This window comes from Colossoma macropomum, unplaced genomic scaffold, assembly GCF_904425465.1.
Source record: "Colossoma macropomum unplaced genomic scaffold, Colossoma_macropomum, whole genome shotgun sequence".
Lineage (NCBI taxonomy): Eukaryota > Metazoa > Chordata > Actinopteri > Characiformes > Serrasalmidae > Colossoma > Colossoma macropomum.
In genome coordinates this window covers 13,201,368-13,229,316 of record NW_023494790.1, presented here as the reverse complement: position 1 = coordinate 13,229,316, position 27,949 = coordinate 13,201,368, and the positions used below count along the sequence as shown (strand labels likewise).

Sequence of the window (27,949 nt, the reverse complement as noted above, 5' to 3'; positions counted from 1 at the left end):
ATGTTAGCTCGATAGCTCAGGGGCGATTCTAGACCCATTTCAGGGGGGCTTCAGCACCAGTGGCTTTCCTCTCAGTCCCCCAAATATTTAAAAATTCCATTCTCTCCTAAATTAAATTCTTTGGATATCATGATTGTTTCGGCACGGGGTGTACAGAACACTCCGCAATGCACATTACACGTGAGGCATGCCAGGCACAAAAGCAGAGCATCAAAACTGAGAAGGTTCTTAGATCTGTATGACAAATGGTTGGGTTCCTGTCTTTAGTTCAGCTGCAGATAAACATGAGTGTTATTATTTTGACAAATCTGAGCACAATGTGTGACTTTATTGAGGTCTCTACTGGAGATGGAAGTATAGATCGACTATGTACCAGCTTCGGCCTATTCCCCAAATATCTGATTGACAATCGGCTAATATTTCTCTAACTCGGTTGTAATTGCTGCACCATTTAAGGTGGAATGGGAAACTGGCGAACAAGAAGCTGGCGAATAGGAAGGCATTTTCAGCCTTGTGATATCTATATCTGCTGAAAAACATTTTTCCTTATGTTATTAGATATAACATATGTGGCTACTATTTTGTTGTAAACCTATTGTGTAAACATGTAAAGCTGTAATTAATGCAGTTTGTTGTGAAAGCTTTGAGGATTCGTTTCTGTTTGCGTGTTAGCATATGAGTGCTATATTTAGCTTAGCATATACTGCACTAGCTTCATGACCTACGGCTTTGGCGGGGACTGAAAATAAAAATAAGACACAGAACTACAAATGTGGTTGTATTTCAGCCCTTTTAGCCCTTTCAGTATGTTCAACAAACATGAAAAGGGATGAGGATGTTGCTCTGTTTCTGTTAGACAGGTGGGTAACATTACCTTTTTTTTACTGTTTCACAAAATCAGTAGTTCAGTATTTTATTGTCCCATTTGCTAAGGTTTGTGGTTAGTTTCAAAGTAGCACATTTAAAGATGCTTCTGCACCTTTAAATGTGTCTTCCAGCCTTGCCCTCGATCAGTATCGGCTATCGGCCCATCGTGCAGAAAGGCGATCGGCGAAAAGTATCAGGCCCAAAAACACTGATTGGTCCATTTCTAGAATCTTTACTAAAACTCAAGAGGAAATGTCAGATTACTTGAGTCTTTTTCTTAGGAGAAACATTTGAGCAGTAGAAGACTTGAGCAAGTCTTTTTTGTCTTTCTATCTGATCTCGTTGTTGTCTAAGAGAAACTACAGGGATATTAAGGAGATCACTTTTTTGATTTCTCTTTCCTGTGGGTGGAAACTATGTGTGTTTACAGTGCATGGGCACATACACCTTGGAGTCTGAGTCCCTTCGAAGGTACAGTATATTCACCTATCCAGGCACTACACTCTCTGAAAATGTCACTGGGGCGGTACCCCTCTTGTCTTTGGGGTGGTACCCTCAAGGGTACATCTCAGTACCTTTAGTCAGGAAACACAATCGTACCATAATTCATTGAAATTATATTTTCATATATATTGACTCTACACACCCAGTCTTGTCTCCAGGCTTTTTATTTGATTGTTCTGTTCTAAAACATTAGCTACCTGGGAAAAACTTATTTAAGGTACACAATTGGACCTTAAAACCACTGTTGTACCTTTGAGGGACCATTTACATTGTACCTCTTGATGAATGAAAAATGTACCTGCACAGAACCTTTATTTCTAACAGTATATTACGCCACTGCACACAAGTCCTCTTGACACCCATTGATGCTCATCTAATAATGACCACCTCCCCAGAGCAAACAACAGCCTCATCAACACCAATAAACTCCTTAACAGCTTAACTGAAAATACTGTCCTGATATGAACCCGAAGCAGTTAATTAACAGAACAGCAACCAGCAACAAGACTGAGTAATTCACAGAAGTGAAAACCTTGAGAATAACAGCCAGTTAATATGTAATATGCCTCTATTTAGCCACAATCACTGCTCTTTTCCAAAACTGCCGTGGACCACATACTTGGGCTGCGCAGAATGGTTAAAATATCAGACTGCAATTATATTGTGACATACTGTTATGAAATTTCTGCAACGACACAATCTGATTGGTTGAAAAGCATCCTACCCGTACTGTTACTGTTGATAACAGCGCGTTTTTTTCACAATAACGGTATCATTCTGCTTAGCACTCGTAGCTAAGTACTTTATCACATACAAAACAGCAAAAGGATACATAAGATTGAGTCTATAAGCTAATATCTGACCTACAGCCTGTTTCATCAGATTCTACAAGAGTACAACAGAAGGCTTTCACTAAGTTCCAAACCTGTCACTGGCCATAAGCAAGCTTTCTAACTGGCAGCTGTGATGGCAAAACAACTAAACAAACTGGCATTAGCCAGAAACTAAAAGAATACAAACAAGATGGGCTCTGAAATTTACAACAGGTAGTGGCTGAAATCTTCTCCAATGAAATGGGACAACCCTCAAATAAAGAAGAACATTATTTAATTTATAGGCTACTAGCGGTGCTCTGTAGGAGACCCTGTCGATCTGCAGTGACAGCAGAGGAGGGTAAAGTTCATCAACCTCGCTGCTGGTCTTTAGTAATTAGGGCATCATAAGCTTTCAAAGAGGGGGTGCGAAAATTATTTCTTATCACCCACCTCTAATTCTTTGGTGACATGAAGCTGAAGTCAGCTATTCACCAGCTTCTTGTTTGATTTTTCCCGTTCCACCTTAAATGGAGTTACATTCTGGCTCTTCAGGCGTCAGGACTGCTGGACTATTTAAGGTGGAACGGGAAATTTAGCTAGCTAGCTACTGAGAAATTAGCATACTATTAGCGATTATTTATGCTTGTTATGAAGAAAAGGACCATAATACATTGAAACAACATTAAACTAAGATAATACAATGGTTGTCGTAATTTTTAACAGAGAAAATTCTCACATTTGTGGGGTTTTTGGTCGCTTGAGCAGCCATTTCCTCCGTTTGGAGTGCGCCTCTGAAAAACACCCGTAAGGCCATGTAGCCCTAACACTTTGCCCTACCCCTCTATCTCATTGAAAACTGGGACACTCTACCCCTAGGCGTGAATGCGCAAAACGAAGGGCAAGGGCTAAGTGGTAGGGGCGAGGGATGAAACGGGACTGGGCCTAGATGTTATTAATGATAACCTGTTATAGCTATTAGTATTGCAATGGCCTTTTTTGTAATCACAGCTGAAAAACACATTAACGAAAGTGTTTATTAATGATAAGTATACTTTAATCCTCAACCAGAATATGACTACCACTCCTGATTTAGACGTGCGTGTTTTTGAGGATGATCTGCAATTACATACTGTTGATGGTCAAGTCCATAGAAGCAACAGAGGATCTTAGCATCACTAGACACACCGTGCACTAACAGTAACATATTTCTTACAAAGAGCCTCTAAACTGGACCTCAGACACTTACAATAGTGTTTGTCAGTATGTAAACAACGGGGAAAACCAGTGCACCAGCAGGAGGTTAATTTAGGGACCTAGCTTATATTCCCTAAATGCTCTTCAGTGCATGAAATCCAGTCTTAATGATGCTGCATAGATAGGGAGAACTCAACTGCAGCTAATTAGTACAATCTCTGAACTGCCTCCACGAAAAAATACAGCAACAAAGGGTCAAGCTCTGCCTGATTTATTCAATGTACATGCCATCAGCCTCTTTTGTCTCTTATTTCACTTACTAAAGGCTTTTTTGTGGCAAGCAATTCTATGAGCTGCTCCACAAGAGATGGAAACAATAGCTGGGTACAGCAGCATTTCTGCACCCAAGTAGCTGTTTGAAGGATCTATATTTTCCCTGACTACTTTTTGAAAGAAAAATGATTGATTTTCCTCTTTTCTGTGTCGATTCACAAACACAGTATATTCATTTCCTGCCTCTATGGTACGCTAGCAAGACATCGCGTATGCCTAGGAAAAGGGCTCATGGTTGAAGTGATTGCAAAGGCAGACTTGCCACGTCTGGGGCACAAACTGACATGCTCATATCTGGATTGTGAAATAATGAAAAACTCTCATACAGTGCAACAAACTTTTGTCAATTTTTGTAGATAACAGCACGTCATATCACGTCAGGCCCAGTTCATACCTACTATCTGATCACAAGTGGAGAGCAAGATGTATATCCGTTTACACCTGGCATTTCCATGTGTATTGAATGCATCTTAAGTGAGCAACTCTGATTGGATTTTGTGACTGAAGGAAGGATACCACACATATTTACAGCAGCATTGTTATCATGAAAAGATTTTAGGTGTTTTTAACATAAAAAATATGGTGCATTCTGGTGCGCTCCGAAACTAAAATACAGGGGTTATTGCTGAAGAATTATTTAGCCACTTGAGCTCAAAAACTATGTAAATGTATCAAATAACTCATGACCAAATACAGAGATATTTTGACTTTTGTTAAAAAACCTGTTGCTTACTATACCAAGGTTGATCTTCTTTTGAGACCTTATATCTCTTATTAATAGAGATTTATTCTGAAAACGTTGCCCATCATTCGTGTTCTACTGGCTCCATAAGGCGTGTAGCACTTGGCCCAAGATGACTGTCACTTGTGATATAATTTGTAGATGGTCACTTAGCTCTCATAAGAGTTTGGATAGTTCACAACAATAAACGTGCATTACATCAATTTCAGATACAAACTAACTGAAAGCTGACTGTCTTGGCTGCTAACAATGATATATGTGGAAATGAATCCTCAACGCTTACAAAACGTAGCTTTCTTTTTACATTATCTTACTTCTGATTAGCCCATCAGAAATTAAACAGAGTGGGCCAGATTCATAACCACACCCCAGATTTACGGTGATTCATTTATAAACGAGCATATAACACAACACAATCCTGATCCAATCTGGCGGTAAATTTTCCCAGTAAAAAGCCGAGGTGGATTAAATTCTATTGTCTACAATGTTTTCAAACGTTTTTTCGTACAAGCAATTAATCAACAAATTATACACTTCCACCCACTGAGCTGATTAACCAATATATATAAAAGACACGTTCTAATCTGTTTGGACTGAGCATCACTGCAAGCCTAACTGCTTTCTTGAGCAGGATTTCAGAATGGCCGATTTAACTGGTACTGAACTTAAAATGGCCTCTTCTTTCTGCATCAAATTCCATGTTTAGCTAATCTCCCTCCTGCCTATGGAAAGTAGGTTTGGCTTAGAGAACCAAAAAAAGTGAAGAGTATTTTACATCTCAAGATTCTAATTGTATGTTCAAATTGATTTTATTGCAAGCAGTTTTAGCTTTTAATCCTGTTTTTTTCCAATTTACAGTGGATTTTATAGTGGAATTCAATTTACACATGTGAAAATGACAGTTTTCCTAGTGAAAATTAATTTCTTTCCACATGTGCAAAACCTAATATCAAGTATTACTGTAAATAGTTACTAGTTTTTCATGTGTAAATGTAATTCCTGAGACCAGTAATTCCTGAGTATTAAAAAAAGTTAAAACAACTGGCTATAGTAATTCATTTCAGCATGTCAATTTTTAATTGTACTAAAAAATGTGTGAAATTTTAGTTCATGTTAAACTTTAACTCATAATAGTAAAAATTGTTACTGCTATGGTGATGAATTGGGAAAAATCTTTAATTATTACCGAGGGGAAATGAAATTTTACAAGTTAAACTATAATTTCTACAATTAGAAGTTGAATTTTTTGATGCTATTGATTTTTTTACACATCATTTTTTTCTAGTATAAACAACATTGACAACAAAACTTTGTTTTTTGATTAACAGTTAAAAACATCTTTACCAAACAATTTACTATTATTTGCCAGCACAGATTTCCTTGATATTTGCAGCTCTGTCTCTGACCATTTTAGCTTTATTTTGTTTCTTTGTTTTGATTTCTTTCAACATGTCAATTTTGGCAGTCAACTGGAGCATCACTTGTGGTAGGTCTTTAGTATGTATGACCTCATTTACATGTCATTTTGGATTGGCTCCTGCCAATCTTACTTACCATACCGCACTCTTTGTATTACGTAGAACTGTTCCTGCCTATTTTACAAATCTAGACCTGTATCTGTAGGTTACAGGTTAGTAGGCTGTATAATGATTGTGAGTCGATAGCAGCTGAGCATCAGGGCACTATATTGTTGTTTGAGTGATCAGATCACAATGATCTCTAAGATGCACTTGATCCCGTTCACACCTGTACATTTTCCAAGTATATTTTCCAAACACTCAGAAACTACGCAAGCAGAGCCTCAGAAACTAGTTCTGCTTGTTGCTCAAGTGCAACCAAACTTCAGACACATGACTTCATGGCTGATCGACAATGCAGAAAATTGTGTAAGTAGATTTTTGGCTGAACCACTGCTTTATAACAGAAATAAAGATGGCTACAGCCATTACTGCTGTAATTTAATCTGAGCATATAAATAAATATCCCTCTAGTGGGAAATAAAATACAATTCGTATTTTTAATCCGCTCTTATGAGACAATAATCGGAAGGATGTGTCTCTCTCAGAGTGAAATTCCTCTTTCTGAAGCACAGGAACCTGTGTGGAGAGCACCGACTGGCGTCAGCTGCTCGGTTCATCTTCCATCTCCTCCATTATTCAATGTGGCCGAGGCACATCTGCTGAGGTCAGCAAAGGGTGCACTCCAACTAGAGCGGCTGATGGTGGAAGAGCAGCTCGGCCAGCTGAACTGCCATCCCTCTTATCCTTATTATCCCTGATCAATGACCCCCCCCACCACTCTAAGCATAATTGCCCCTGTTTCTCCTATCTCTCCTCCAACCAGAAAATCATAGCCTTTGTGGATGTTTAAAGGCCCATATAATGGAAAAACAAAATTTCTTTGCTTTGTGAAATAAGGTTTGATGCAGTAAAGGGTGGCATAAGTCAAAAATGTATAATATAGTATGATCAAAATTTCTGGTGGTTTTGGCGTATATTTTGATGTATTTATATTTTTTAAATAAAATCATTTTAGATTATTTTTGTAGATTAACAGTGGCTAATTATTCTGGGACATCCTTTCACTTTTTAGTAACAACAATAATTAATATAGACAAACCTATGCCAACATTGCTTTCTGGCAAGAACAGTGCAAACTGCTGAATCATATCTGACTTTCTACAAAGCTGAAGTTGGGTTTTTGTTTGGCAGCTTCTTCTTTACGTTTTCTGTTACACTTTAATGGAACAGCAGTTACATTCTGGCACCCATACAGGTGCTTGATTTTAAGTGCTGCACCATTTAAGGTGGAACGGGAAATAAGAAGCCAACTTTAGCTTCTCACAGACACTGTTAGAATTTGGAAAATATTACAGTTATTCAGTACCAGCTGGTGTACAGATTGTTATGCAGACAAAGCCAGGAGACCATGATGTTGTCTAAAGCTGCTGACCGAGCTGGGAGGCTCCTCAGCTAGGCCTCATCAGTCTTGTGTCCATGTTAGGCCAAGACTAACCCAAAAAGACTAGCCAGTCCATTGGCTTGAAAACAAAGCTGACTACTTCAGATGCAATGTGGTAGATACATTTCATCTTCATTTGAAATGTGACTGAAATAACCCTGACTTTGCTACCCAACTGAAGAGGCTAATGTTAGTGTGGTTTGCACTGTTTGTAAGTCTCATTATTGATGCTTACTTGTAGCATACCAGTATAACAGTCCTGACAAACCTCATACTGAGGAACAATTTTGACCAGTATCGCAGGTAATTTGATATTAAAGTTTATAGTTTCAAAATGTACAAAATGGCTTCAATGGCCGTTTTGAATTCATCATGATGTTACAATCTTGAACACATTTCCATATGACCACCCCTTCAGATGACAGCAGCTTGTTTCATGCTGAAGTGATAAAGAGTGTTGTTACTGCAGACAGTCTGTAGAAGAGTTATTGGAGTTAAAGACATGAGAAAAATGACTAAACGTTCTGCTTGTCCTGTCTGTCAGGACGCAAACGGATTATTGCAGCCTTCCAAGAAATCCAGACATCCAAAAAGAACGGGTGAAGTTTATTTTTTACGACATCCCTGAGGATGTTTTTTTTTTCTGACGTCTCAGAGGTTTGTTCCACATTTCAGCCCAGACTGCTTTTTAAATGAGGCAGCCAAGGCAGCCAATCAGAACAGGTAATTTACTTGTCAGTTTTAAAGGCACCATTACAGAAATGACAAAAAAGAGAGGAAGAGAGGTTGGAAAATGGTCATGTAAAATTAATGACGACTGTTTTCAGATTTCAGAGGATTTTAATGGATTTTAAATGCATATAAGAAATATGTTGAAAATGAGCTTTTCAATGTGAAAAAGCCTCCAAGAGTCAGCAAACTGCTGGAATTTTGTATGAAGCAAATACTCTCTCTTCTCAAATATCTCTGCCCGTCTCCCCTCCCTTCCTCACTCGGCACAATTGCGCCTCACACATCAGATGGAAAACGCTGACCTTCAGACTTGCTCCGCTCTGAGCAGGCCAGAAACAGTGTGGGAATGCCCGCCCACTAGCACACTCAATCCCATATGTTTGGGATGAGGACTAAACTTCTCGGCTTTGCTCTGCAGCAAAATGTTCTTCACCATTCTTTCGGAGTCTGATAGAGGGTGGCAAGCGTGCTAGGATGTGTATGTTTACACTAGCTGACCCCAACGCCCTGTGTCTCTATATCCAGGGTACTAGTCTGGGGTATTTAACTGCTTGGGCTCACAACTTTATTTTCTGAAGGTGCACGTTTATGTCAGGCTGTAAAAATCCTGGAAACAGGGTCTCAAGCTAGGTCAAATGCCCTTGAACAGCTGTCTAGTTTTTCCCTGGTATGCTCATATTTCTGTGCACTTAAAGACCAAACACAACACAGTTTGGGCAAAAGCTATTAAGAATCCAGATGGGTTAAAAAATCAGCGGCAACCCAAAAGTCATATGAAACCCAATGAAAATTTCCTAAAAGCAAATAAACTAGCCGTCGAAAGATGTGTCTAACTGCAAGACAGACAGTCTGCATGATATTTTCATGGTGGGTAATTAACCAGTCACGACAGAGACATTGGAAATACCTCAAAACAAAACATAACAATTGTCACTCTGAGAACTATTAAAAATTCTCCAATTATCATGCCAGGGGGCAAAAAAATCGATTTGTAAGTCTGACATGTTGTGAAAGGCTCAAATTCAGACTGACACGGAAAGTATTTCTAACTTTGGTTCTCTCCGGTGTCCTTGTAGATGCTGTCTTTGGCAAAGCTCTATAAATAACCATCCATTTTGCTTCATCTATTAAAAATGACAAAGCAATTTAGTGTAACTTTCTTCTCTGCATGGGTTTTGAGGAATACTTGAAACAAACTACTGGAAATCTTTACACCACACAAGTCAGGGAGTCCGACAACATCCTCTTGAGCTCCTAAGGGGCCATTCAGACAATGCCTTTGTGCCACATCTCATGCTTTAAAAGAAGCAGGGAATGCTTCTTAAGAGGAGGAGTTAAAGCATTTGATTGACAAGTAGGTAAACACCAGAACACGAAAGACCAAGATAAGTGATAAACGAAATCGAAAACACTTTTCTTTCATGTTCAATTCGTGTTAATCTTTGTGCCAAGTGTTGTACAGCTTTGGGTGTTCAAAAACATAATTGGTGCCATCAATATTGACTGGTCAGCTGTGATGACGTTGTGCTGTTTCATGGTGGAACTTGGCAGAAAAATTGGCAATTTTTCAACTTCAACATGCAATGTTTTGTAAAACTGCGAAGTGCGCTGCACAGGCTAGAGGACTGATTTTCAGTAGCAGTGCATGTTGGTCCACATATGACATACACAAGATGCATGTTGGAGAAAGTTCGTAAAAGTGTCGTCTGAACGCCCTTAAAACATGCAGGAGGTCCTAAGACTCTTAGCGACAATTTATGTTGAAAAATTAACAAGACAACTTGTAGCACTGCTTGAAGTTACACACTGCTTGAAGTTACAAATACATCTACAAAGCAGTTTTATATTTTCTTTGAGGGAAAATATCATGGTGAACTCCAGCTGATTGAAACTGGTTAAAACAAAACATATATTTACATTTAAGTCTGCTTACTGGAGGCCTTTTTCCCTACAGCTTGAAATATTCGGCTGGACCTCACAGAATCTGACTTTTCACATTATTTCTCATTTTTTAAATATTTATCAGGCTTTGATTAGGTTTCACATCAAGGTTTCTCATAGCCATCTCTCACTTTAAATGGTTTCTGGCCTGAATTTACCCCTGCTTTAGATTTAATCTCTTCTTCAATTTATTATGTTTAATAATCTGGGACACCAGGCTCACATACTGGCAATGAGGTCTCCTGAACTCCATGAGGCCAGCTTGAAAACAATATGTGAGCCTGTGAAGACTGAAATCTTTTCAGATGCTGTTCAGCTGGAATTTTGTCAGGCTACAGTTGATTTGGGACAGATTTTTATTGGGCAACATTCAAGTTTAGATTCAAAACTTGGTGGTGTGGGTCGAGTCAGTGTCCAGGACAGAATGTACTTGGGTTATATTTGGGTCAGAAAAAAAAATTAAAAACTCTTCATTTTTATTTTTACAACCCCATTTCCAAAAAAGTGGGGACGCTGTGCAAAATGTAAATAAAAACAGATGTAATGATGTGCAAATCATTTAAATCCTATATATATGCACATTTTGAATTTGATGCCAACAACACGTTCCAGAAAAGTTGGGACGGGGCAACAAAAGGCTGGTAAATTTGTGTAATGCTAAAAAAAAAACACCTGGTGGTCAACTGGCAACATGTCAGTAACATGATTGGGTATAAAAAAGCATCTCAGAGAGGCTTTCAGAAGTAAAGATGGGGAGGGATTCACCACTCAGTGAAAGACTGCACGATCAAATAGTGCAACAATTCAAGAATAACACTTCTCAACTGAAAATAGCAAAGAACTTTTGCTTTTCATCATCAACGGTACATAATAACATTAAAAGATTCAGAGAATCTGGAGAAATCTCTGTATGTGAGGGACAAGGCCAAAAACCAGTTTTTGCTCGCTGTGATCTTTGGGCCTTCAGGCAGCACTGCATTAAAAAAGACATGATTCTGTAGTGGAAATCACTGCATGGACTCAGAAACACTTCTGAAATCCACTGTCTGTGAAAACGGTTTGTAGCTGCATCCACAAACGCAAGGGAAAACTCTAAAACGCAAAGAAAAAAACATCTATAAACAGGATCCAGAAATGCTGCCACCTTCTCTGGGCCTGGCTCATTTAAGATGGACTGAGGGGAAGTGGAAAAGTGTCCTGTGGTCCAACGAATCAAAATTTGAAATTCTTTTTGGAAATAATGGACACTGTCCTTCGGGCTAAAGACCACTCAGCTTGTTATTAGTGCACAATTCAAAAGCCAGTATTCATGATGGTATGGGGGGCATTAGTGCACATGGCATGGGTGACATACACATCTGTGAAGGCACCAATAATGCTGAACAATAGATACATGTTCTGGCAATATATGTTGCCATCCAGACAACGTCTTTTTCAGGGAATGCCTTATTTTAGCAAGACAATGCCAAACCACATTCTGCACATATTACAACAGCATTGCTCCATTTTAAAAGAGTCCAGGTGCTAAACTGGCCTGCCTGCAGTCCAGACCTGTCACACACTAAAAACATTTGAAATGAAAAATATGACAAAGGAGACCCTGAACAGTTCAGCAGCTGAAATCCTATATCAAACAAGAATGGGAAAGCATTTCACTTTCAAAACTACAGCAGTAGGTGTCCCCAGTTCCCAGACGCTTACAGAGTGTTGTAAAAAGAAGAGGTGATGAAACACAGTGGTAAACATGCCCCCATCCCAACTTTTTTGGAACATGTTGTTGGCGTCAAATTCAAAATGGGCATGCATTTTATGTGTTGTCTTTGTAGTATATTCCTTTAAAAATATGGTTTACCTGATTTGCATGTCATTGCATCCTATTTTTATTTACATTCTGCACAGCATCCCAACTTTTTTGGAAATGGGGTTGTATATCACACATTCCAGCATCATCTGAAAAACACCAACCCAGGCTTTACCTTTCAGTCCACTCCAGACCATTGAGTTCTTTGAGCAGCAGTCACATTTCAATTATCTAAAGTGCTGCACATTGTACTTTACTGCCAGTTCCGTTACTTGTCAATGACTGGTCATTATTTTTGTAGAATGACCGCTGATTCTGAAGAATGACTCATTCGCATTGCATAATTTCTTTACAGTGGTTCTTAAGAGTAGTACTTGGAGACAATACTACAAAGGCAGGCACTGGAATAAAGGCTTCATTCAAAGCAGCACAGAAAATGTCATGTTCGAAAGACATGAGGTGGGGTGAATGAAATGTCGAGCATCTGACTAGGCTGCTGAAACTGGTCACGTCTTGTCATTTCAGAAGGGTTTAATGCTTTGAGTCTGCCTGTTGCTTTTGACAGAGCCTGACAGCAGTCTATTCCTAGAAACGCAAGTGGGTGCACCTGAACCAGCTGCTATTCTAATTTATCTCCAACTTCCAATGAAACATACTTCAAACAGACTGCAAAGACTTCAAACAGACTAGCACAGACAAAGCAATCAGACCCAAATAAACAATTTCATATTAAAAAAAGTCCATTAGGAATTAATTAAATAGAATATATCAGGTTCTATTTTCGTTACTGCCATTAGCTAAGAGCTTCTTTTTTCTCTAAAAGTGATGATATCAGATTTTAGTGGATGGACTGAATAAAATTACTGTAGTTTTATTCTCTATTTCAGGGATTTACTCTCATTTACAAGCCACTCTCGGAGGAAAGTTCCTAAAATCCAAGCAACAGGACATGAAAAAAACCTGATACTTAAATAACCTCTTGAATAATCAATACTATAAATCAACACCCAATATTACAATTTAAGTGCTGCACATCATATTTATGATGGTACATATAATGCTAGGCCTTCACAAACACAATATAAAATATGTTATACTGTAACATGGAATATTGATGTTATCCAGAGCCTCTCAGGATGCTGACTTTGAAGCTACAGATACTCTGTGTCTGCAGGACCATGGACCGGCCACCCCAGAGCCCAGATCTGAACACAATGGAATGTGTTTAGGATTACTTGGATTGTAAGAAGCAGAAAATGTAAACAAAATATTCCAGCAGATTTCTTTGGAAAACTGAAAACAAGTCTCCCAAAAATAATACAATAACATGTACCTAATGGTCATTTTTACTTAAAATTTACTTAAAATTAAATAAATAAAGTGTGGTCTCTGACCTTTCCACAAAACTGTATACATAAATAAAAAAAAATGTATTTTCCTACTTTATATTTTCTATATTCCACTACTCTGCAACTAGTTCCTCAAGTAACATTTATATAGTTAGTGTATTTTTTTAATAATTTGCAAAATAATTTAATCGAATTATGGTACAATTTGAGATTTCATAATTGAATTATTGTCTAATCAAAGATAATCATTGTGAGGTCAGTTCCATGTCAAGACCTGCAGAAATATTCAGAACTGAATGAGAGTAACAACAAGAGAGAAGGATGGGTAGACAAACAGACGACCCACATCAACTCAGAAGTGTAGGAGACACTAGACTCCAGGTGACTCACGCAGCACCAGTACCAAAAACTCTCATTAATCATAAGCCATCTAAATTATTTCCTAGGCCATTCTCATTTTCTAGCTTTCTCTCCTTTCAATAGATTATTGTTTTTTTGTGTTTCCATGTTTAGTGGAGGTATTTAAATTAGAGAAATCCTGAGCGCACACTGTTGGGGGAAAAAAACTAAGTATGTAGGCTAGAACTGATTCAGTGTCTGTCCAATTGCAGGTGACAGCACACGTTATAGCCCCTTGACTCAGTAATACATTTCAAGGTCTAACAGAAAACCTTTTCATCTTTTTTACATCTCTTTGAAGAGGCTTTTTTCACGAAAGGTCGTTAATCCGAGGGAAAGTTCTGCTGCCCCATTAAGCGCCACTTTATAAACTGCTATGTGACGCTCTACTGACACTGCTGTTCCTGCTCCAGAGTTAATGTGAGGAAAACAACCCAAAACAGAAACACAGTAAAAGAACTAGAGGTCCACAAATATAGAATTTCTGGGCCGATAACTGTAACTGATAAGCGAGACAAGGCCACGTTGTGGCTGGTGCTGATACCAATAACTGGTCATTTAAATCTTACTGTATTTTAAGTGCAAGTTCACACGACAATCCACCTATGAAATACACTGATGGTCACACAGGTTAAAGATGGATTATTGATTTATTTAAAGTAGCCATGACAGTGCTAAATAAGACGTGATGATAATTGTGGGCATTAAAGAGAAATTTGACTTTTTTTAATTTCTGCATTGGTTTCTGCAATTGTTGAGATATAAACTAAGTCTTTCAAAGCAGTGTGATGTGAAATGGTTCACTGTAAAGAAACTTAGCCACCACTATTGTAAAGAAATCTGAGTTGTTATGTCGACAACACAAATATAAGCATTTTCTTTACTCTCCAAAGATACCAGTGAATAATTTTGCCTTACAACACCTTGTATATACCTGATCACCATTAATGTACTTAAAAAAATAGATGTTTTAAGCCAAAGCCTTCTCAAAACTGTTGTAAAACCACATCTCAGCCATTGTAAAGCATCCCTGAGTTCGAGAAATGTGTTATATAAATAAGACTTGTTTAAATAATAATAATATTATTATTATTATTATTATTATTATTATTATTACTACTATCAGACAATATGTTCACAACCATATTCTGTAATAAATTTCTGTGAGCTGACTTTTATAGGCATTGGACTTTTGACTTCTGGTTCCTATCACCACCACTGTGAACAATCCTTTCTCTAGAACGGAGCATTTCACATCAAACCACTCTGTGTGACTGTGTCTACATCACATTACATTACACAGAAACTTTAAAAATCAGTGGAATTTCCCTATTACATTATTTTACATTATGTTTAGTAGACTCAGGTCAATGTAATGTTAGAAGATTCACCAAGGACTATAGCAGAATGTGTATAGATTCTTATTAGTTTAGCAATGTGTGTGTATATACATCATCAGTCAAAGACACATTACACTCTAAACACTAGCACATAAAAGTTTCAAAGTTGTTTTTAAGATAAAAAAAAAATGTTCAAAATGTGAATGAATATTCATATTGATGTCTGTGTATGAATCAATCCAATTTTGGATGGATAACGATAATAAAATGTTCCCATTTATGTGCATAAAATAAGCTGTTTGGAATGCAAAGAAAAACTCTACAGCAAAACTGTCCTTTTGTTTTTTATGGTAGTCACGTTGGTACAATAGAAACAAAGCTTCATAAGGCCTTTCTGGAACTGTGAATTCCTTTCTCAGATATGCAAAAACAATGCAGGACAGTTAATCCAAGTGATAGCATCATAATTAATATTAATCCCCCAGGGATATCATTCATACTTCCATCTCACACCACACAATTATCAAAAAAAACAGACGGCCAATTCCTGAAAGAAACCTATCAAAGCAAAGACAGTATTCTGCTGGTGAAAAGGGGGAAAGTGATGCACTCTAACAGGCGGATTTGCATCATTAATAAACTTCTTCCTTTAAAGTGGACTTGGAAGACATGGGGAGACTCCTCGTGTAAATGAATCCCCTGAATCTTAGTGTTCTGAAAAGATGGAAAATACAAGATGTTCTTTAAAAGCCCTTCTTTGGTCTCACTCTGGTGGCAACATTGTAAATACCAGTCACTCCCCCCTGGCATTTGGCTGTCTGTGGCAATTAGTTTAATAAAAAAAGGAATACTCAATTAGTCATAATTTTGAGAGCTCCTGAGCAGCACAGTTGGCTAAGGGCATTTTCACTTTCTGTCTGGATACTTGGATCTGCATCCAGGAATGATTTTGGGCTCATCAGGTGGAGGTGTCATCATCGCAAACTTGTTTTTGCGCAGGACAATTCCTTCTGAACAACATGTCACTCAGTACTAACTCTTATACTTATGGCCTCATACAAATTGTTTTTGACAATCTGAAAATGCCTGTTGCTCTTTACATTGTGTGTAAATGTCATTAAGAATGGACCAAAAGAAATGGCTCAATATGGCTTGGAATAAAGTCTGGTTCCACTGACTTACATTAAAAGTAAAGTAGGTTTTTTCCTTCTCCTTCTCCCATTTTGGAGATATGAGGTTTCCTCGACAACAGCGATATGTTTCTCAAGTCAGAGCATTTTAGCTACGCAGGCTGTAACAAAGAAGTGCAATTTGTTCAATGTTCTCAGCATTTAACAAAACAAAACTGCAGTTAATTGGGATATAAAAGAGCTGCTATTTGGACTGGGGCTGAAACAACAGAACGATTATATAGAATGTGTAATAAAAAACAATATTTGGCAATAAATCTTGTTATTGATTAGATGACTTGAAAATGCTAGCTTACATTAGACTGCACATTCATTGCACATGAGCCAAAAAGTCAAAAATACAAAGAACACTAACATGGCAGCATGACCTCTACTTGAAACTAGTAAATAGAAAAATAAATGGCCTTAGATGAAAGGAAGAGCTGTTCTTTGAAATCATCCATCTAAACTGCACGGCTGAACTATGCTATGCCTCTACCAGGATTCTGTTTTGAAAACAGCTTTTTCTCTGTATTTTGGCCTCCTGTCCAGTAAAAATAGTGTTTTAGGTGACACTGAAATCTGAGCTTTTGTAAAAACAGAAAAAAACATTCTCCATGATGGAGATTTTTACAACTGCATTTCCTGTGATTTTTATATAGATAGCTGAAATTCAACTTCTCGTTAGCTGGTGTCATGCACGTGGACAGAGCTGTTTTGCCAGAGGCGTGTCTGACACGGCTGATAACTGGGCTGTTTCTGCGCGCTCATTAACATGAGGTATGATTATGGTGTTGCCGACTACACATAAATGAGTTAATTTAGCTTTGCTTTGTCATTAGAGGGAAAATAATTTGGTCCTTTAGTGTTTTTGCTCCTTTCACACTGATTAAACGTTTTCAAAAGCAGTGCAAAAGGCTTGTTGTTATGCCCTTAATAAAAAAGTCCTTTTGGAAGATAAGATATAAGTGTTGTATGTATAAAAGAGTGGTGTGCAAAAGGGTAATTCTCACAAAACTGCAAATCATGTCCATTAATAACTATGTTATAATCATCACACATAACAAATACTCATACAATTTAGCAGATTAACTGAAGCTCTATAACGTGAAAAATGTGAAAAATGTAGAAAAAGCGCTCTGGACTAGAACCCTGAAGTGATCACCAAGCATTCTGGTGAGATCCTTTCCTGCAGAGTTTAATTCTGCACCTGATCCAGCTCATCAGTGTCTTCACAGAACTACTGATTAACTGGATCAGGTGTGTTAGATTAGGGCTGGATTAGTGCTCTGACGTTAAATCTTTCATGAAGGGATTTGAGCCTGCAGCCTTACGGGTATGGACGTGAGGCTCTGCTCCTGCTACAGCTCAGAAAAAAAAAACTTCAGGAATTCTTTAAATGCTAGTGTTATTACTGCTGTGTCGGTATGTAAGGAAAAAAGCAAGGCTTCATCTACACTACAATTACAGTAAATGACCAGAAACTGCAAATACCTTTAAATGTACAAAATACTGATATCTGAGTACACACTGAGACTACTAAATACTAAAAAAAGCAATTTATTTAGGTAAGTTTTTTTTGTTCCGCTAATATTAGAATATGTAGAATAAAAATTAATGCAAAACGTGTTTATTAATGTTTTTGATTTAACTATTTCCAAACCTCTCCTTGCAGAAGTCCAGTACTGTTTGCAGTTGTTATCAAATATCTAGTTATCATATATCATTGTCTAATCAATGCTTTGTTAAATTCGGAATGCTGGTGATGGAATTTAACAAATCCATGCGATGGCTGAAGGGCAGCCAGGAGAAATCAGAGCCAAACCCAGACTTGTATGTCTTCTACATAATATATTGTTTTGACAGGCAAAAACACACTTATTATTCGGACAAAAGTTTTTAAACAGTTTGCTTATGTGGCTAAGACTTTTGGACAGTAATGAAGGATTAATTAGCCAAACTACATACTGAATGGTAACTGTATACACTAACAGACACAAAATCACAATATATTGTAAATGGTAAAGATGAGATGAAAAAAGGGTTATAAGAACTTCACCTTGTGGTTAATTAGCTTAATCTCACACTGAATCTAACATTTAACTGAAGTAAGTTTTGAAGTAAGTTGACACAGACAGACACACAGACACACAGACACACACACACACACACACACACACACACACACATATACATATATATATATATATATATATATATATATATACCATTAACCATTTTCAACATTACAATGACAAGAGAAGACACATTTCAAGTAAGGCAAAAAAGTGTACTAATCTTTGTAAGTCAGGAAATGGCTACTATAAAATAGCCACTCACTTAAAAATGCCAACATCTACAGTTAGGGCAATAATTATAAAGTTCCAATCAACTGGAACTGTGACAAATTTGCCTGAACGAGGACCCATCAGAGACCAACTCCATGCCAACAGGTTATTTGGGAGGTATGCCAGGAAAAAGCCTTTCCTGTCATCTAACCACAAACGTAAGCACTTGAAGTTGGCAAAACACTACTGGGACTTTGGAATTGTGTTCTATGGTCGGATGAAATGAAAATTGAGCTTTTTGTTTGGCGTGAAAAAAAGGATGACTGTTAAGTATGGTGGGCGGTCTGTGCTGTTGTGAGAACGTTTTTCCTGGGAAAGGCCCTGGACACCTAGTTAGTGTACATGACATTTTGGAATCATGAAATACCTGGACATTTTAAATCAAAATCTGTCTGTCTCTGCTAAGAAAAGAAAAAGGGTTCGTCACTGGATCTTCCAGCAGGACAGTCATCCAAAACGTATGTCCAGATCAACACAAAAAATGATTTATTGACACAAAATTAAACTTCTGCCATGGCCGTCTCAGTCCTCTGATCTAAACTCCATAAAAAGCCTGTGGGACCTAGGACCTTGTACGATCTGAAGAGATTCTGTACAGAGGAATGGTCTCAAATTCCCTGTATTCTCCAATCTTACATGATGCAACAGGAGAAGACTAAGAGCTGTTTTATTGACAAAGGGAGGTTGTACAAAGAATTAAATGCGGGGGTGCCAAAACTCGTGGTTTTGTTAAAAATTTTTTTTTTTTTTTCTCAAAATGAATTTGCTTCAATTAAAGGTTGGATTTTTCTCAATTTTTCAGTGTGAGATTAAGCTAATTCACTAAAAGGTAGGTTTCTTATAAACCTGCTTACTCATCTTCACCAGTGGTGTCAATAATTGTATATAACAATCCAATATTGCTCCTTTATAGATGTTTTCCTCAATTTTGCCCAATGAGAAAAATTAGTTTAATTAAGTTGAAACTGAAGGATTTTCAGTGTACAGTGATTTTCAGTGTATAAGTACACTGTTAGAAATAAAGGTTTTGTGCAAGCACATTTTTGGTTCATCAAGGTACAAACAATGTTCCCTCAAAGGTACAACAGTGGTTTTAAAGTCCAATTGTGCACTTTAAATAAGTTTTTCCCTGCTGAAAAGTACGTGTTCATACCTCTTCATGACCTAATGTTAGTAACCGTTTCATACTTTTATTTCTGAGAGTGTCCATTGGTAGTTTTGTACTTGCAATTTGTTTTGCCTGACTTTTTTTTTCACCTGAATTTTTTGAAGTGTGGAAATCCCACAACCCCATCACAAACTATTTTGCTGTGTGTGTGTACGTCAAGCTCTGCAGCCCAAAAATAGAAGCTGTTCCCGAAACATCGTGATTGGAGCTTTCAGGATCATCTTCCCCTAACTCTTCAAGCTCCAGTGACACCACCGGTCTAGGTTTTGACAGAATGTCTCTTTCTCAACAGGGTGCATCTGAGCCACCACTGCGAAAACACATTTCGCCTCCTTAACTTTATCTAAATTCACAGAAAATATAAAAATATTATTAAAGATGAAATGAGGGCAATCAGCATCTCACATTTCACATAGTGGAAAACCTAGCTGTCGCATATGGCACGATGTGGTTTGTCACAGGGAACGGCAGGGAAATTGCTTCAATTGCTCACAGTCAGTTTCTAATGGACTGGAAACGAACTGCACTGCACATCTTTTAAAGCCTTTTCAGAGATGAATGCTCCTCCCAGGCACCAAGGGTGTACAGAATGGGACTGTAGACGGTTCTATTCTAGCATTTTGTCAACCTTATCAATTGCATTTGTGAGGAAGACTGTTATAAAATTCCACTGAACCTAAAAAAAGACTAAATGCACTTTATGATTTTATTAGGAAGAACAAGACTGAAATCTAAGGCCTGAATAAATGCTTTTAATCTTATTTATGTGAAAGAGATACGTTTTTTTCAACCTAAACTCCTTCTGCAGCATATGCAGCATATGGTTGATTACCACTGACGAAAATTTCCCCGGAAAAGAACAGAAAAGTAAATGACTCATTTACAATAGAATCTAATGGGGATGTGCAGGAGTACTCAAATTTAATGACAGAATTTAGCAAGTGCCCAAGTTTAATGACAGAATTTAGCAACTGCTTATCTACTGTAAGTGAGTTTCAGGTCAACAAGTTTTCTCTTCCTTCATTGTAGCAAATGCCTGTAAAAAAATGACCATTTGCTACAAATGCAGGAAACAGAGGTCAGGTTAGAAGCCTCTGGAGCATTCCTGTAAGGAAATAACTGCCTATTGCTAATTATAGATAGCTTTAGATAAAATATAATGCCGTCTGTTGAACATGGAGATCTTTGGAAAGAGCCTACCTCTTCCAGCACATCCGCCAGTTTGCTGAGTATTTCTTCTGGAAGGCCTTGGAATGTTGGAACACTGGAAAAAAAAGAGAAAAGAGCAGGTTTGGGTTGTTTGAAGCCCACTGAGGTGAGCCAACAGAACATGTTGCTCTTGGCAGGCTGCTTCTGCATTACTCTATCCAGCATCAAAGTCACATAGACCAAAGCATCCATCTCAAATGGGTCCATCTCAAATCTGCAAACATCTGTTTTACAAAAGTTTAAAAAAAGCAACTCAAATGCAAGACTTTTGGTTTTTATTTGTTAAAACACAAGAGGATGAAGTGAAGGTTTCAACAGTAGGTTAGTATCGCAGTGAAAGCTGGAAAATAAATGAAAGCGGAAAAACATCCACCTATTGTCTCTCAACCTCATGCAACAGCAGAAGGATCTAAATTGAGAATACTTTTAGAAATGCAGGAAGAATGCCTGAGGTTGACGTGTGGGTGGACTTTTTCTGTGTCATTTCTCATTTTATTTCAAAAGCAACTGCCATTCACAGGTAAGGCAGTCAAGGTGATGTTCTATATACAGTATATGTCCAAAAGCTTGAAGACATCTGCTTATCCAAAGTTTCTAGAGAAATAAAGTGTATTCATGGGGAGTCTTTTCCCACTGCGCTGCAGTACCAGCCTCTGATCTTCTGGGAAAGCTTTACACTTGATGTTAGAACACTCCTGTCTGACTGCATTCATCCACAAGAGCATTACTGAGGTCAGGTACAGATGTTGGATGATTAGTTGTGGATGACAACTCATCACTAACTCATCCCAAAGGTACTGGATGGTGCTCTATCACATCTAAGGACACAGCTCCACTGCTCTACAGCCCAATGCTGGGGGGTTTTATACCCCGCCAACCAGCACTTGACATTCAGTATTCAGTCATATGCGGCTGCTGCAGATCAGTCTCATTCTATCGGCAATGTTTTTTTCTATGGAGATTATTAAAGCAATAAGCCACGAGAGGCCATGGGTTACTGCGATTTTATCATGGGGAAGGGTGTTCTTTGGCACGACGTGAAGCAGGGTACCTAAAACTCCCTTCTCCATGATTAAATTGCAGTAATGCACTGCCTCAAGTGGCTTATTGCTTTTATAAAACAGCGACCAACATAAAACATAATAAAATACACAATGTTTTACATAATTATTTAAGTTATTATTAATAATAATCGGCATAAACAAGTATTCCAGCAAGAAATGTAGTTCCTTTAGAGCGTGATATCATTGCTAATCAACTATTGACCACTGAATGAGGAGAACGTTCAGTTGCCAATCACTGTATGTCTACTGCAGACATTTCATGATTTTTTAAAACTTTTTTTTGTATAATAGTGAACATATGATAATATAGTACTGTTTAATGCAAATACTATCAGTTTATAAGTACTTTCTGGTCACCAAATTATCCCCGCGAGTCTGACGACGCCAGTTTTCTCACACTATGCACATAATGCACTACATAGGAATTTAAATACTGACCCCTGCACCCCAATAATGCAAAACATCGCTAAAATGGTCATTTGGGCATTCATACTCGACAGGCAGTGCCATATTTGACAGCAGAAGCTAGAATTTCTTAACCTAATGTTACACAGCACTATTTAGATAGGGAGTATGGAGCCGTTTGGGGCTCATCCTGGGTTTGATGTTACTTCTGACTGAAACATGGACATTTGAAGCATGTAAGCCATTCAGGTGACATTCTTTAGACTTTTATATTGCTGTTTTTCAGTGAATCATATCGTGAGTACTTTAATTCAAGCATGTTGGAGTTGTTTAGCCTGTTTGCTATCTTTTAGCATGTTGGCTAGCTGACCAGCCTAGTTCTAGTTAAGAAAATAAGTTTTCAGCCCCTCAGTTTAAACACTTCATCAGTAGACTCAGTGCTGCATGCGATCAGCATTAGATTCAAAGATTAATCCATTAACAGCAGAAGGGTTTTTCGTGATGAGGTGCAGTAATACAGAGTTCAGTTGTTGCGAGGCGGTCAAGACGACAATATGAGAAGCAATAATAATAATATTTTATAATAATGTAATAATTTTTTAAGGTAGTCCCTTACTGGATGTGTCTCAAGTATTTTTTTTTTACTGTGTAAACAGAAATCTCGTCTAACTAATCTCTCAAACAGAAATTTTAAAACAATACAAAATTACAGAAGCGGCACACCTTATTCTGCAAATACTAAAAGCTACTTACTTCAGAACTGCAAGCACTTTTTGTGCACTGTAAGGCTATAAAGCAGTCAGCCTTCCTTGAACAGCTTTTCCTCAAAGGCTACAGAAATGGAATAAGCATGTATTTTATAGGCCTACAAAAAGAATAAATATGTATTTACTTGCTTAAAAAGCCCCTCATGGTGATGCAGGTTTGTTGTGACAGTTTACAGACAACTCCGAGATTGGGAACAGCTGTGCACGTGTGCTTTGTAATTTCCGGTTTAGCTGAATGGTCAGTTTACTCATTCGTGTAAAAAAACAAATAGAGGTACGAGTTTAATTTGACTGTTACAATGTCCATGTTATACAGGCTGATTCAAAAAGATTCATCTGAACTCAAAGCATCATATTTTTACAACCATGAGACACCTAGGAACCAATCATATACCAATTGAAAGAGGGGGTCATAGAGTTTCTGACTGTCACAGGAAGATGGCTCCCTTCAGTCTTTGAGGAGATGGCGACCCCTGAGCAGAAAGCAGCGAACCTCCAACAGCTCAGAGCGTTCGTCGTTGGTTCCACAACACTGGATGATCTCCGAAATCGCACTGAAAGAGCCGTGAGTACAGTGACACCTGATATGCTCGTCGGGATCGCATTGAGGTCATACTGAGCACTTGTAAAATGACATAAACTTTGTGCTCTTTTTTTTAAACCATTTACAATTTACCGCATTGTTCTGTAATGATGTACAAGTGAAGTAAATCATTTTGAAATCGGATGAATCTTTTTGAATCACCCTGTATATTTCAGCAAAGATATAATTAGCCTGATGAGTCGACATGTAGACATGTGGACGTCTATCGTTTGGCGGCTTACATGCAAATATCTTCTTTGTGTTTGCCTGAGTGACCTAATTAGGAGTGTGCTCTAGTGGTTGTGACTGGTTTTGATCCTTGCACTTCTACTGCATGAAAAAGCCTCTTAAGAAATTCATGCTGATTGAAGAAAGAGGATGTGAACAATGTGTGCTCAGAAAATCTTAAGGTTTCAGGAACTCGTCCAAGGATACAGATGACAAATTCAATAAACTTCAGCACATGGCTCATTTATGAAGAATGGGCATGAACACTCTCTGACTAGACCAGCTCACAAAAGCACCTTAGATTACCATTAAAAGATGACAGCTCAGGGTCAGTTTCCTAATCTGCAGAATCTGGCATCAGAGCGGATTATGGAGTTTGTTTAATATGTTTTTAACCTAAACATCTTACTCTTTAGAGAAGCTAGAAAGGCACATGAGATCAACTTCGTCACTTTACTTCTCCAGCTATGGAAAAATATGTTGTTTATCATTTTGTCAGCTGTTGTGATTATTCAAATAAACTTGATTACTTGATTGAAAAATGGATTAAAATGTACCTTTCTAATGAATCCTCAGTGATTAGCTGGATATTAGCTGGAAAAATGTGATTATAGGATAACCCCAAGAGTGCCAAGCCTTTCTTGGACATATTTTGCTACCATTATACTTATAAGCTCACAGTGGCTCCATTTCTGACTGCAGAATGTAAGCGCTGCATGTCTTTGGAATCTGAAGAATAATCACTAAAAATTGAAACTTTTAAAAATAAATTATTAAAATATGAACATACCAAAGAGTAAAACATCTTAAAACCCAACATGTATAAGTGTCAACAGGTCTTATGAAGCTCTTAACCTGGAGCCTGCTTTCCCAGGTAAGTAACATTGTAAATTGCCATGGTTGTCACAGGTGCTTTTTATTAGAACCTATAGGGGGCACCATAAACTTTGTTCTTCCCTTTGCAGCTTGTTAATAAGGATATACTGCTTTGTACTAATTTCAGTCTCAATGGCTTCTGGAACCAAAGCAATGACATCGATTAAGATTTCATTGACTTGTGCTGTAAATGCTGTAAATGCTGAATAAACCAAAAACCAACGAAAATGCATGATTTTAATGAGCCTAGTAGCCTAGAATTGTTTAGACTACTTAAGTCACAAGTCGTAGAGAAATCTAAAAACACTGTTATTAAAAAAAAATTCATGCTTAAAATGACCAGAGACATTTATACTGTTGGGCTTTTTTTTAAAAAACTCACCACTAAATCTTAAAAGGTAAAAGTTAATTGTACTACATTAAAATTTTTGCTATTTTCAAAGTGAAATCTTTCATACTCAGCATCTCTCAACTACTGTGAACACAGATGGAACCTTACCATTCAAAACCCACAAGCTGAATAACAGAAAGGATTAATGCTTGAGTGCCCACTGCATCAGGCTGATAACTGAACCGTGTTCTTCTTCATTCAGAAATAGCTAGAGGTCAAGATCAATATTTACTCACTATCTGAGTGCAGGAGAACAAATTAGGCTCAGATGAGCAGAATGAATGTGTGCAAACAAAAGCCAATAATCATAGACTGTCCACAGTCAATTTAAATTGTACACATATTTCCCTTGACAGTGAAAGCAGTTTGAAATTCAACATAAACCAATTGATATACTTCTTGTGTAAGAGACCGTCAGCAATAACAGGTTGTTAGGTAGAAAATGCTCAACTGCTTTCAGAAGCCTAATATTAAACCTCAATTTCACAAACAAACGGCAAAATGCGTAGAGCTTCTAAATTAACGTGCTTCATTTGTATTGCACCCATGAGATATAGGAAAAGCATGTGGATTGAGTGCAGAAGCCCACCTCTTCAGGAACTCCATGTACTCGGCATGCTTGATGAGTCCAGTCCTCATCATTATGGTCTGGAAACACTGCCGGTCGATGGCCCATAACTTCACATTAGTGAGAGCTGAGAATTCAAACGAGAAGAATTAGGTGAATTGGTAAAAAAAAACAATATCTTGTATTGTGTTATTACTGATATGTAGATTATACACTGCCAAAAAAAACTGGTTGTATTTTCAGTATAACAAACTATCCAAAGGTCAGATCCATTCCATTATCCCCATGAATGATACAGGTCTAGAGCAGAGCCAGAACAATACATTGTTTCGCTGATAAAATTGGCTAATATTATGTTTATCAGCATGGGATTTTCCAACAATAAATGTTATATAAGAAAACCATATGCAGGAATGTGATGCTATTTTAAATCATACCCAAATGTACTGGTGAGTTCTCATAAATTGCTAAAACAATGTTACTTATTGCAAAAACAAGCATTCAATGGGGTTAGACAGCATAGTGGATAAGTCAGGACACCTCTGCTATACCAATTTCCTGGACAATGTTATACTTGCCTACATCTGAAACATGATTAAGCTATCTTCCTGGATATAAGCATCAAATGCTGTAAATGAAATTAATCGTCAGATCACTCAAGTTTTGCCACCAAATAAATCAGCAACGCTAAAGTAAACATCTGATCTCTTAGCTAACATGTAAGATCAGATAATTATTGCATCGAAACCCACTGCATTTCAACTGTTCATGTGCTGCTCATGAGCTGGATCTGTTGTGGTATATTGTTTGTCATTAGACCACAATAGATATTTAACCCAAATGAATGCAATTTGTTGAGTTTGGAATGTGCTGCAGTGTTTTCAATTTATAACCATATGAAATTACATCAACCACTATCATACCCCGAAGACCTAGAACATGATGACCATGTCTAATACGCTCTTGGTCGTCAGCATGCAGCCAAAACAGTTACGACCTGCTGAGGCATGGACTATACAAGACCTATGAAGATTTCCTGTGGTATTTGGCATCAAGACATTTGCTGCAGAATCTTTAAGGCCTGTAATTTGTGAGGTAGGTCCGCCATGGACTGGACTTGTTCAATCACACTCCACAGACGCTTGATCAGAGTGACATGTGGCCAGGGCAACACCTTGAACTCTTTGTCATGTTCCTCAACCATTCCCAAACAATATGTGCAGAGTGGCAGGCTGCACTATCCTGCTGAAAGAGGCCTCTGCTATCAGGGAATACAATCGCCATGAAGGGGTGTACCTGGTCCTTTGGGGGTTGTTCCTCCTCACAGCACTGTTGTTAGAAACTCACCACAGCTGACCACGAACTCCACACATGCCTCTCTGGCTATAATGATTTAGCCCTTATCATATGTCACTCAGGCCTTCATGCCTGCCCATTTCTCCTGGATCCAACATGTCAACTACAAGACTACAACAGGATATTATATATCCTAGACCTTGCGCCATTGTTACAAGATAATCAACGCTCATCAGGGTATATACAGGAATTAAAGTCGTGCTGGTTACAACTGCGCAGTGACAAAATTTTTATTAGTGGGGCACTAGCCTAGATGCTATGGGTTTTACCACTGGAAATGACTGCTCCCAAAATGTACCTATCAAACATGAAGTGGTGTCTACAAAAATATGGTCAGCACTGCCATATATTACACTTTCCCTATATTAGATTTGTGCTTTAAGGTATTCATGTTACATTTTAATCCACTATTTTTTAAATCATTGTTTCACTGATCATTTCTAGAGCCATATCTTTGTGTGAACTGTTGAAAATCCACAAAAAAACAAGAATAGCGATCAGACCAGCGGTGAACACCTCCCAAATATCCACAGTCTTCTCCTCTATCACTTAATCCCACCCCAATTCCAAATCACCTGTTTGATGGCTGCTGTAATTTACTTAGATTTAGCATAATTCAGTCTGGGATGTTAGCATCTGGGATGTTAGCATCTGGGATGTTAGCGGAAATTGTCTCTCTACACTGCTGTTCTAATCTTGTACGATTAATGCAACTCAGATGTTCTTTTTTGGGGGGGTCAATTATTTACTAAATTATTTTTAGATGAAAACCAGTTGAGTCCCTGTTGGACGCTCCTGACGTGACGGCTCTGTGATGAACATTTGCATGAGTTGCCATC

The 27,949-nt window shown here is 37.9% G+C and overlaps 1 protein-coding gene across 2 annotated transcripts in view; it reads right to left on the bottom strand.

Annotated features, from left to right (window-relative positions):
- prkg1b (protein kinase cGMP-dependent 1b) overlaps nt 1-27,949 on the bottom strand; it is a 165,958-nt gene that overhangs the window by 50,573 nt on the left and 87,436 nt on the right. For both annotated transcript variants that reach the window (XM_036572204.1, XM_036572203.1), the window contains exons 4-5: nt 25,776-25,881; nt 20,864-20,927 (exon numbers count right to left, since the gene is read on the bottom strand). In XM_036572204.1, coding sequence (XP_036428097.1) covers nt 20,864-20,927; nt 25,776-25,881 — 170 coding nt within the window. The remainder of the gene's footprint in view (nt 1-20,863; nt 20,928-25,775; nt 25,882-27,949) is intronic.